The sequence below is a fragment of the Anabrus simplex genome, chromosome 4 (assembly GCF_040414725.1).
Source record: "Anabrus simplex isolate iqAnaSimp1 chromosome 4, ASM4041472v1, whole genome shotgun sequence".
Taxonomy (NCBI): Eukaryota; Metazoa; Arthropoda; class Insecta; order Orthoptera; family Tettigoniidae; genus Anabrus; species Anabrus simplex.
This window is the reverse complement of record NC_090268.1, coordinates 406,666,880-406,680,397: the sequence shown is the minus strand read 5'-3', so window position 1 is coordinate 406,680,397 and position 13,518 is coordinate 406,666,880. Positions and strand designations below refer to the sequence as shown.

The 13,518-nt window shown below is 38.6% G+C and overlaps 1 protein-coding gene across 1 annotated transcript in view; it reads right to left on the bottom strand.

Annotated features, from left to right (window-relative positions):
* PIG-G (phosphatidylinositol glycan anchor biosynthesis class G) overlaps positions 1–13,518 on the bottom strand; it is a 179,284-nt gene that overhangs the window by 132,391 nt on the left and 33,375 nt on the right. The window contains exons 4-5 of the mRNA XM_068227421.1: positions 11,917–12,126; positions 4,947–5,132 (exon numbers count right to left, since the gene is read on the bottom strand). Coding sequence (XP_068083522.1) covers positions 4,947–5,132; positions 11,917–12,126 — 396 coding nt within the window. The remainder of the gene's footprint in view (positions 1–4,946; positions 5,133–11,916; positions 12,127–13,518) is intronic.

Here is a 13,518-nt window from a genome sequence, read left to right as displayed (position 1 = left end):
CTTCACAGTCCAGTTTCGATGGGCGTTGGCGAATTGCATCTGAGAGGTGCGGTGCTCACGTGTAAGCAGAGGTCCTGTGTCAGGCCTCTTGGACTTTAAATCCACTTTACACAACCTCGTTCTTACTGTCCTTTGGCCAATGTTCGTGCCCCGTACTTGCTGCAAACTATTTCTGGCCTCCACAACTGTTGTGTGTCGATTACAAAGAACTTACATTATGAGAAAGCGATCATCGCACTCAGTAGGGCTTCTCCTATGACCAGAACCAGGCCTCCTGGTGTAGATGTAGTCCACTCTGTACCTTTTAACAGCTCTGTACACGTTAGAACTAGATGTGCTCATAAGGTCTGCTACATAGCATATACTGCACCCATCCTCCACTAACGCTACGGCCATTGCTGAGTTTTCAGGTGAAAGAGCCATTATGACCTGACTTAGAAGCGAGACTAACTTTTGTAGACAAGCCGTCATGTCCACAAAAATAAAACAGCATGAGAATTAACAGCAATAAACCTCAAGACAGCTGTATGTGGTTATTCTTGTCAAAAGGTGGAAAACGGCAGTATTAATGTTGTGATTGCCACGATCAGTAATGTTTATCAAGTATTGCGCTGAAACTTCTCAAATGGGCTAATTAACTTAGATACATTGCCATATTGTTGAAATGTCATAACATATAATTTATACAAGGTTTCAAATGGACTAACATTAAATTTTATCTAAAATACATAGTGTCTCGCATTTTTTCTTTTTTGCCATCAAGTGTATTTTCTTTTTGATAATTGTGAAGTGACGTGATGAAATTTACTTACCATATATATTTCAGATGAACATAAACACTCAGTCACCAACACAGCTGGATAAATGAGGCCTGGCTAAATATTCTGGTCCAGCCAGGAATCAAACCTGGCTCCCTGAACGGAAAGCCTTTATGCTGACAATTCTTAAAATGTAGAATTCTATTATATGTACCAACTAAAGATTGATTTTGTGTATTCAAGATTATAATATTGTTAACTATGAACAAATGTATTTTTTATTATTTCTTTTTTCTTAATGGTGCAGGCCCTACGCTGCAGCCTAAACAGCCTACCTCAAATTCCAGCACTGCTAGTAAGTAAATTGATATACTGGTAAAAGACCTCTCTTTTTAGAAAAAAATTCACTGCCAGTTAATAAATATTTTGAGTAATCAAGACATATAACCTAGAACTTCTCAATATATTAATTTAATGGCAAGGTTACTTGTACATCCAATTACAAAATAATGTATGGTAATCTGCATAAGATACAAGTTCCATTTCCAATATTGAGAATTAAAGGTCCTTTTACTATGCATTGTGTGTTTTTCCTCGTGCTTCAAGGCAAAGAAATCTGGTATGCAAAATATAATGTAATATCAATATAGTTGGTCCATTTTTCTGAAGATATGTGTTTAATACTTCACAACAATTTTAAAGGTTGTGAATGTTTTTTTCAAGGGACAAAACAATGTGATCATCACTGCCTAGCACTCAGTTTATTAACCCAGCAACGCCATGCAGTATCGTATAGTACCAGTAGGCCTTACTTCAGATTTTCTCATACCGATCATTACATACATACATACATATCCCACATCGTTCCATCTTAAGCGATGGGTCAGCAAACGAGGCTTCTCCACCAGTTGCGGTCCCGATCATTACTCGCGACATAAATCTGGCAACTCCACTTAACATTGTCAAAGTGACACACCCTACAATGCCTGAAATCAACAGAGGATTTTATTTGAGTGTTTGTTTGTGGTTACAACTGCTTGGAATTTGAGATCGTGCCAAGAGGAATAAAAGTGAGTCCCCATCTAAGGTAAGTTGCTTTATTTTGCTTATAAATTTTGACAATAAAATTTTGTATTGCGTGGTTTATTATCTTGAAATATCAGTCCATGACTTGGTCAGCATTTCCGTGTTTGCTGTTATGGCACAAATTATTCCATTGGTACAGTACAGTACCGCATGGCGCTTACCGTACCTTTCTGTTCCTTTTCTCCTCCTTGCTTCTATGGGTAATTCTAAAGAAACAATTCATTCTGTAGTTTCAAATGATGATTTATATGTGTCATTCTACCAGAAAGATGATAGAATTCTGTCAGATTTCTACCAACAAGTAAAAACACTTTTATGGGATGCCATGATTCCAAAACCGGCCAAACTGGCGATGTTTAACAGCTATTTCATGCCAGTACTGACCTATGGTATTGAAACGCGCACCCTCACAAAAAGAGATTCATCTAGACTGCAAGCATCAGAAATGAAATTTCTTAGAGCCACCATCCAGAAGACCAAGATGGACAATTTAAGAAATGAAGAGGTGAGGAAAGAAGCCAGAATAAAGACATCCCTATTAGACCGAATCAGCACATCCAGACTACAGTGGTACGGGCGTGTGATGAGGGTTGAGCTTACAAGAACAGCAGGAATAAATTTGGAAAGACAGGTGGAGGGAAAAAGACCTGCAGGAAGACCTAAAACCTGATGGATGGACATGATCAAGATTGATCTAGTTACCAGAGGATGGACAGTGGATGATATTCTCCATAACAAGTTGTATATGGACAGGAAGAAGTGGAAGAGGCTCATTAAGAGTACCCGGGAAACTGGAACTGTACGATGAATATGATGATGATGATGATGTGTCATTCAATTGTATAATTGTATATTTTATGCCCAAAAAAATCCACTTAATAACACTTGTGGAGAGCACGCTGTATCAAGTCTACTGATGCGTGAAATTCATTTGAGTGGCTTGGGGTTTGTGGAGGTTCTACATGTTACTGAAGAAGAGGATACTGATGCTGAAGCTATATACATTGAACCACTGGAATATAATGTATTATCCCATGAAGATCCAGCTAAGGAAGATGAAGGGGGGCTCGCAGATAACCTTACGGGAGGTGAACTCTGAGCACCATCTGAATTAGTGCTGAAGCAGCAAATTCCACACAGGAGTAGAGAATCCATGTCCAATAATAAACAATGGTGTGTGGCCTCCAGAGAGGCCTGGTGCAAGTCTTCTGATTTGATGTCCATAGGCGACCTGCCAGGGGAAATAACCAATTATGGTTAAAATTTCCGACCCTGCCGGGAATTGAACCCGGGACCCCTGTGACCAAAGGCCAGCACGCTAACCAATTAGCCATGGAGTTGGACATGTCTTATAATAATTCATGGCCCACGAAAAGAGTGAAAACATCACCTCATCCACCTGCTATCTGGATAGCGTATGACAACAGTCCACTTCTCTAGTGCGAAATTTTCCACTTTTAGAAATATGATGCAGACCGAAATATTTAATTTGATTTGTATTTTTGTATTTTGACAATTAAATTGTGAATTTCTTGTGTTCTGAAGCCAGCAAGTATACACTTTTTTTAAATGAAGAAGATCCTAAAGTAACCCCGAAGGAATGAAAATATTTGTCGCCATTTTACTTCTAAGTGGCTATGTGCAAATGCCACCATCAGAATTAGGAAGGTGCAAAATATTTATTTATATTTATTATTTGGGTGGTATTTTGAAGAGAAATAAATACAGTTGTTCACACTTCTTTTCTTTTTTGAGTATCTGACACTTTGATATTAAATTACCTACATCATTATATCGGTGCAACAAAACAATGCAGGCACTGTACAGCCGCTGGATGCAAATCTCGTGGCCGCACGAAATGCATCAAGGTTAATGTCGGCGCCTGTGTAAACTACTACTTTTTGCCACTCCAAACTAGTAAAAATTGGAAAGAGGCGACTAAACAACTGAAGTATATAGAAGTATTATTCCTATTTCCTAAAGATATGTCACAACTAAACAACTGAAGTATATAGTAGTATTATTCCTATTTCCTAAAGAGATGTCACGTCTGTGCTAATGATATTTTGTAATTCCGAAAGGGATGTCACAAATGAACCTATAAATACTGTTTGTTCTTTTGTTTATTAATAAGTAATTATTAAGTAATATTCTGTAACAATATTAAGCATTAAATTTCATGGTATTCTAACGAGGTAACAATTTTGATGTTTCATCCAAAAGGTATGGCAAGCACCATGTGGTACCGTACAGTACCAGGCCCTCATTTAGAAACCAGCCTTCCAATTTTTGGAAAAATGGCATTTAAATCTTCTCTAATATGTGAACCTCTGGCGTTCCTGGGTTAAGTATCTGAATTAATAAAAACATGTTTGTTGGATAACGCTTATTACTCATATAATGGATTTTTCTTCTGCTAAATAAGAATGTATACTCTGCCTGCATTTTCTAGAATGGATTAGGTATGTTTAACTAACTTTAAGAATGTAACACCGGCTATACAATAAAATATCTCCTTTAGCAGTATCAGAGTCGTCAATATCTATAGTCCATCAAATGAGCTCAAACAGCACATTCCGAGTGAAACGCACGCGCACACGTGTGCGGTCTAACAACCCACAAGCTGGTTCTATTGCGATGATTATTTTTACATATTTTGTACATGGCAGTGACACTAAAAATGATTTATCCACAAGGTATTAATGTCCACAGCAGAGAGATTAATGATGAGAAAACTTGAACACCATAAAAGTTTCATCCAAACTATAACCATGTTAAAACTGGTTTATGTCCTAATGCTCAAAGGCACTAGTTAGCTTACAGGGAACTCTTCAATTATAGCTATTAACTATCAATGTCCAGAAGAAAATATACTAGAATTCAATATTTAATGAGAAAAGATTAACAAAAACGTATACAAGTTCATTTACTACCGTGCACAATATTCTTATACTTCTACCAAAGAACAAATTGGACATTGTGTTATACTGTTAACACTTTTGTTTAGTATCATCAATTATAACTGCACTTCCAAATATTAGACTACAACATAGCCACAAACCATTATTTCTAAATGATGCTATAAATGATATTTGAACTTACATTCATAAGTTCTTGATGGAGCCATTTAATAACTGAATCCATTTCCTGTAACTTAGGTTGTATATGTGAACCCTTTGGGCCTTCAATGTGACCAATGTGGTCCAAACCAAGGTAGTGAAGGATCATTATGTGCCAGTCAGAGGACATTAACTCCTTAGATAAGTGGCGTGTCACATTATTGTCAACCTGAAACAGATCAAAAGCAATTTTTCACCATTACTGCCATTAAGAAAGCCGGATGAGATTCTGGACACTAACCCCATATGGAGGGTTGTAATCACTATTGCATGTTTCTATGGTGGTTGGTAATGTGATGTGTTGTGTGAATATAAAGAGGAGAGTGTTGGGACACACACAAACACCCAGTCCCCAAGCCAGAAGAATTAATCAGACACGATTAAAATGTCCAACCAATCCAGCAATCGAACCCGCGACCCTCTGAACCAAGGCTTCGACAATGACCATTCAGCCAAAAGGAGTCAGACTCAATTAAGTGATATTCCACCTAATCAATATCAATGAAGAAGTACGTAGATGATAAATTCAATAAAAATGCATAAATTTACCATCCAGCCTACCAATTTACATAACATTTTATAAAATGAACTGCACCGACATTATCACAGTAAAAAGTGGCAGCATTTAGCCAGGTATCTCATCTGGTTAGAACAGGCTGTGGTGGTAAAGCTAAATCTGGAAGGCTAACTCTGTATGCAGTAACACAATCAGGTGCTTTCAAGAATATCTGTACTATGAAAGGATCATGTCAGTATAAGATTTAATTAATGCTATCAGAAGTCATTAAAGCCTTATATTTTATATGTTTATTTGCTTTTTTAATTTTCTCAGAGAAAGATGTGGAAGAGAGGCTGCAGAGGTGAAGTCAGGATTTTGAGAGATATGGATTAAACATCAACAAGGCTAAAACGGTGGTGTTGAAGGTACGGAAGGGTAACAATCAGCCAGAAATCATGCTAAATGGCACTAAGCCAGACAGTGTCACAGAATTTAAATACTTGAGTAGTATAATGTCCAAGGATAACTTAACTAGATATGAAGTAAACACTCGAATCAGCAAAGCAATACATTTTTACCTCCAAGTGAGACAGCTACTATGGGATAAACAAGTACCACTCAAAACCAAGATGACACCGTATAAATCATACTACACCTCTATCCTCACATACAGCCTGAAAACTGCTGCATTAACAAGAAAGGACAACTCAAAACTCCAAGCAGCAGAAATGAAGTTCCTATGCACAATGATCCAGAAGACCAGGAGGGATAAAATCAGGAATGAAAAAGTCAGAGAAGACGTAGGACTAGAACACTCCTTATGGTACTCCAGAAGATCCAAAAGGCAAGACTGAAGTGGTTTGGTCATTTGAAAAGAATGAGTGCCAATAGGTCTGCAAGAAATGAGTATGAAAGAGAAATAAGGGGAAAGAGACCAGCAGGCAGACCTAGAGCAAAATGGACAGACTTAGTGAAGAAGGATGTAGAGGAGAGCGGATTGTGAACGAAGAATGGTTCATGGACCGAACAAAATGAAAGGGGATCATACACCACACCTGCGAAACTGGAGTTGGGAAACGATGATGATGATGATTTGCTTTTTCAATTATAACTGCATTTCCAAATATTAGACTACAACATAGCCACAAGCTATTATTTCTAAACCAGTATTCACACTGTCATAGTTTAGACCACAGTCACCCAAACTCTGGTTCGCCTAAACTGAAGCTACTGTATTTTCCTATCATGCATTCTCGAGTTCAGCTTCTAGTGGTTATAATAAATGGTTTCAGCAAGACATGAAAACTAGTAAGACTATACATACATCACTTCCCCAAAATGAATGATCAGATAGTACTTCAGGAATAACAGGCAGTTTTTGGACATCTTTATGGCAGAAGATAGCAAAAACAGGCAGCTCATTGTTGCAAGTCCACTTCAGTCAGCAGTAACAAAGTGCAGTTAAGTCACTTCAGTTTTAAGTTAAATTGTTTAAAAGGCACATTTTCTTACACTTGGTGCCCTTATGTGATAGACCACTACATCAAGCCTGGGTTGCGACCTCAATATTAATAAGTTTCATCTTCCAATAAGTAATATGTGTCGCAGCGCATAACCAAGATATCAGATCAAAAATTAGATGTATGGCTTTTCAGGTGTTTGCTCTATTAACCAGCATTTCGTCTTAGGTCTGACACTAGACTCTTCAGAGTGGGATGTGTCAGACCCTACCCACTGATGCTGGGCTGTATGCAGGTGAAAAACATCTAACTCCCTCCATGGGAACTTAGAATTTCCATAACCAAGATATGTAATGTGCAATATTTGCACACATGCATGTTATTTAACTCTTGCATCAATACTTCTGCTGGCCTTCCCTCTACACGATTATCCATTGGAGAGAAAACATTGATGTGTGGTTACAATGCAAGGTAAAATTCACCTCTTCCTTTCTGAATGAGGTTTTCATCATGCCTCCATTCAGACGCAGGCCGTGTTCCATGGATGGAAACTAGATTTGCGACGTCAACGCTCTTTTATTCTTATGTGTTGATCATTCTTCTTTACCTTTTCTTTTTTTTAAATATGAACTGTGAGTATTCAAGGGACATATTCCACTAAAGTCTTGTTGTGGCTTCACTTTTTTCTTGAACCATGAAAATTAAGTGCATTTTGTATTAGTGGTCTTCATGTTTAATTTTGTAATCATAAATTCATTCACGAAAGTTAACCTTAATGTTCTAACTTTTTAAGGATGCTTTGAATGCTATTTGAACACCTGAAAATTAATTTAGTAAAATTCCTTATCTATATTAACTTAAATAATCATTAAAATGTTGTTCATTGTGTTTTAAAATAACAGTCTTCTGATATTTTAAATAAGGAAAGGGTATTCTTACTGTTATCTGATACAGCACCATACATGGTGAAGACTGGGAAAACAATATTTTACACTAACGTTATACACATCATCATCTTCATTTCCCGTTTCCAGCTTCCCAGGTCAGGTTGTGAATCAAGGACCTCCATCGCTGCCCGTCTCTCCACCTCTCTTCTCCTTTTTTTTAAGTACATCGTCTGGTTTTCCTCCCCTCTTATCTATGCACTCCCACACTGAGTCTGTCCATCTCTTTCAGGGTCTTCCTCATGGTCTCTTTCCTGTTAACTTCTCTGAAAAACTTTCTTCGCCACTCTCTCTCCTCCCATTCTCATTATATGCCCATAACACTTTAGCTTTGTTGTTTCTATTCTGTCTCGAAGTTTCAAGATTCCTGTCCTTTTCCTTATCTCTTCATTACTAATTATATCCTTTCTGGTCTTGCCGTTGATACCTCTTAGGAATTTCATCTCCGCTGCCTGTATTCTACTCTCCTCACGTTTTGTTGTAGTCCATGATCCAGCTGCATAAGTTATACACATTGTGTTTAGTCCATGCACTGCACCATGTAATGGAAACAATACGTCCGTCTAAAGCAGGACCCCCTTGAATATCCTAAGACATTCTCAACTTTTACAAGTCATTGACAGAAGAAAAATATGCAGCATTGATGAAACAAGCCTGATGTTTGATCTCTATGTTTTTATCAATATATTGAACCATTCTGTTCATGGTCAGAATGTGCTGATTCAATGATAATTATGATGAGTATGTGAGACCACAAAGAAAGGACACTGGGTGGCATTGTATTGTGCAACATTATCTAACATTGCGCGCTTTCCAGAAGAACTTGGCGTCAGAAGCGAGCTGAAGTTCCCCAAGATGCTTATTGAAATTTATTATCCCAAGCGAACCTCTTGAAGATAGCGTGGGACGCGAGCAACTCAGTGGAAAGCCGCAGGGGATTTTATATTGGAGGGAAATGAATTTATTAAATATCTCCAACCACAAGAAGAATATAAAGCAGTGAATATCAAAATTGCATTTGGCATATTTTTCTGAAAATTTTGATATGCTACATGACACTATTTGTAAGCACAATTAGGAATGTATAATTACGCGGCATACCGTGGGAGAATGATTTTCGTGGGCACGCTCACAAGGGCCCACCTATGTCAAGCTCCATAGCGTGGGTGCGCAATCGCTAATATATACGACCGCCGAGAGTGCGAGAGTCATTTTACTGTGTGTATCGCTGTCAACTAGGTGTATGTCACGCAGCGGCTCAGCGAGGGGAAGACTACCTTTGTCCACAAGCAGCGCATTCAGAGTCCACCTTGTACTTGGGACTTGTAAGTAATAAACATTTGTAATATAGATAAGAACTTTATACAGCAAAGAGTGGCCTAATTTTCTGTGAAAATATTTCTCTGATAGTAAACTCCGTCGTAAAGTCGCATAGCAAAATCTGATGCTAATATTGTCTGAACTTATATTATATGCTAGCGTAGGCTCAGAAGATGCTTGTCGATTCAATCCAGTCAGTATAAATAGCGGTTTTAAGTAAAGTAAATTCTTACCGAGAATGGTGTGATTGTATTAGAAAGACAATGCTAAGACGAGTCCTGACATTACGAGATTAAAAGAAAGGCTAGTGGAGAGAGCTAGGCCTCGAAGTGGGAACATGTTGTAATATGGCTTTCCTTTCAGTTTACCTTACGTCACGTGTCAACTGGACGCTGCTCATCTATTACGTTGAGGCAGTAATTTGGAGCGGCGCTGCCAGACATCCTTCACGGCATCGAGGTGCGAACGTGGACCATCAGCGTCATCCGGTCAGCATGACGACCACATCAAGGAGGCGGCAATCAAGTCATCTGAACGAGTTGCAGCTGAACGTCACAGCGGACCAGGATGTCACCAATCATCAAACTACAATTGCTGTCACCTGTCCACAACGTCAACATGATGGCTTAAGTTAACCACGTCCATAGGGGAACTGTTCAGTATGATATCACACGACACAGGTCAGAACTTTCTATTTTTTAGCATGCAACAACTCGCAGGATGATAGGTCCGTCATAGATAAATTTGGCCTTCTGCCAATATGTAAAGATTAGGTGTCTGAGGGCACAAGTGTAAACAGAGCTTATGCCCAGGACTCAAGCTTAGAAGGTTAGTTAATGCTTGCATGTTGTTGTTCTCTTTTATTTTTTTGTTAGTGTCATAATTGTGTGGATCCAGTGTTTTAATATCGGGAAGTTAAGGTCACGTACTTTCATTTATCTGAGACTTGAGCGGTCTCATTTGAATATTGCCAGGGCAGATTATTTAGGTATTAGCTTAATGCATGAGCATGGTAGAATGTAAGGTTAGTTGGTGAGAAGAAGAATGGCATAAGATCTTCTATACTTCTTTAATGCATTCGGACTAGCATATTAAGGGGAACAGGTCATGTCTTGTGAAGCCCAGAATAACTGAGGAATATGTCCATAATGCCCTAGTCTAGACATAAGGCCCATGAGTAGCATGATGAATAAGGATTACGTGGTAATTTGAAAATGTGAGTGCCAGTCAGAGCACTAGGCTGTATTTACGTGAGGGTGTTAGTAAAAGTACCAGGGTGAAGTAATGAATGGGCCAATTGTATTTGAGTCTTAACTGGACTAGAACAGTGAATTTGAAATCTAAGGAATGTGTTGGCATGTAATAGTTATTATATAATAAAAGGGCAAAAATGGAAGAGTAGAGTAATGGTCTGAACGAGGGGAGTGTTGACCCTTGGTTCTGTGTACTAGTTGTCAACCGAGTGAAAGATTTATGGGACAGAGACATGGCTCCTCCTCTCATACAAAAGCCGAGGGTGTTGAAGACTAAATGTAGGTCATTCTGACGTCAGTACACGAAAGTCTGCTCTTGGGGGCAGAACACGGTTTTTGTCAAGGGAGAACGAAGAGCAGTGACCTTTTTATTTGTTTAAATACTGCTGTCTGCAGGATAAAATCTCCTACATGATTAGGTGTGTGTCATTTAGATGTGTGCGTAACCATTCATATATATCTGCACAGTGTAATTATGTGTTCTCATCAGATGTGAAGTCAGATCATTGTTGGATATGAGAGTAGTCTCGTGTTCGATTCCCTGACGCTTTTGGGTTTATTGCATGTGTAGTTTAGAGCTTATATTATGGCGAGTACTGTGGCATAGATTCACGTTAGGAGTACGTTATGTTCCATGTAAATATGATTTGGCCATTATCAGGCTTGTGATTCAATTTATTTTCTTTTGACGGAGCCATTGTGCTGGCTGTTGCAGTGTCAGGTGTTTCCACGAGGTGAGAAATCTCCTCCACAGGGACGTTAACCCCAGGCGTGGTGCCTCTTCACTTCAAGAACGCATTTGATTTTTTTTTACGACAATTATGTCCATTGTGTAATTATTATAGAGGATTTGGTTTATAACAAAGTAATATTATTGTAATAAATTGTTTGTGATAATGAATTTGCAGCTCAGTGATAGTTATTTCAGCTAGAGTTAGTTCACACCTTGCACATTTTTTTTACTCCTCTTCATTCATATTTTATTTGTCACGTTGACCCTTATGGTACCCAGTATCCCCTGATACTGCTGTTGCGGCCAGAGCTGATGAAGAGGACAGTCATGCAAGGTAAGCTATGTGCCATAGTGATTCACCTGGCGGTGCGTGTATTGTTCACTATAATGTACTTGGTCAGATCTCAGCAATGGCTTGACAATGATGAAGGCATTATAGGACACAATATACCCTACCACTCATTAATTTGTAGCTTTTTTTTCTTCTTTCAGTTTTGATGTATATACAACCCCCCCCCAGGTACTTTTTGTTTTCTGTACACCCCCCTCCCCACTTTTGATTCCCAACTGTTGCTACTGTGCATGAGAATAAAACATCTAAACATACACAGAAAAGGTATAGTCATTTGCAATTGATAAGTCATGAAATGAATGTTCAAGAAATGTAACCAGCTTATATAAAAACATGGATTTGCATGGAAATATTGGCTTTAATTATTACAAATATGCTCAAATAGTACGAACCTCATAAAAATCAGAAACAAAGAATGATGTAGTTCCTTCTTTTCTGATGAAGCTGTTTGGGAAAAGTTTCAGCCATGTATCATCTCCATAAAATACAACATTTAAGCCATGGCTTTCAGCTTGAAGAATTATATTATCTTCTAATATCCGAGAACTGCCAAAGTTCAGGGCAACATCAATAAAATTGGGGACAGTGCCAGTTGTTAGAGCCTAGAACAAAAAACACAGGTTAAAATGTACATTAAGGTATAACAATAGAGGTACGATCGATTTGTTAATACTTTGGAAAATAACTTCATCGTAGTTTTGATGATACATGAACATACTGATGGTCAAATGAAGGTCGATCAAATATAAACAGAATTTTTCTTCCTGAACATCAACAGTTGGTAGGACTGGCCCCACGCTTCTGCTATGCTTAGGTGGGACCGTTACGAATAGGGAGAGCATGCTGTTAGATATTTCTCGTTGTTTCACCAGTAACGCTCACGATGTCGGAGCAACAGGTACACCCTTCCACTATGCAATGCATAATTATAAAATTTTGTGCTCGTGAAGGAGATACAGGTGTGGAAATTTGCCAGAGACTGCACAGTGCAGTGATCAAACATTGTCAAGGATGCGTGTGTTCGCCTGGCATAAAAAGTTCAAGGAAGGACGAGAACTTGTGGAAAATCAGCAACACGATCACTGTCCTCGGACCAGCATTACAGACGAAAACATTTGTGCGGTTAAAGACATTACTGACGAAGATCGACGGGCATGAGCGATGCACAATCAATGCTGCTTACTACTGCAAGCTGTTGAACAAGGCGAGAGTTGCGTATCGCCGTAAAAGACAAGACCAACCGATTCGACAAGTCATCCTCCTCCATGACAATGCACGGCCCCATACTGCAGCTCTAACTGTCTCCAAGCTACAGGAAATTCACTGGACCACACTTGATCATCCTCCTTACAGTCCGGACTTATCGCCCTGCGATTTCCATTTGTTCGGACCGCTTAAAGAAGCTCTAGGAGGGCAACGATTAGAAGATGACGAGAGTGTGGAAGACTTTATGTGCAACTGGCTGGTGATACGAGCCTGTTCTTTTTATGACGAGGGTATCAAAAAGATGCCCACATGCTGGGACAAATGCATTTCCAAAGCAGAAAACTATGTGGAAAAATAAATTGTAATTGCCTGGTGTTTTTCAATAAATGAATTTAAATTTAAAAAATCCTCTTTATATTTGATTCCCCCTCGTATCTCAAAAACAGAACTGAATATTCTTTCGTAACACTTTAAGAATGCAAGATTTAGGACTTGAAAAGAGAGTCAAGGGAGGAAAAGGGAAATTAAGTGTCATAGAAGTAAAGGGATTTTTGAAAAGAGGTATGTGAAGACAGTAGTCTATGATGACGAGGAGATTTCCGTTATCCTATTATGTGCTCCTTTTTAATAAACCTTGACTTTTTCCTTTTCACTGATCTGTTGGGATTCTTTTCTCCTTCCGTGTACATTTTTTTTTTTTTTTTTTTTTTTTTTTGCTAGTGGTTAAACATTGTGCTAACTGTAATAGGCTTTCAGCAATGATGGGATAGGAAAGAGCTAGGACTGAG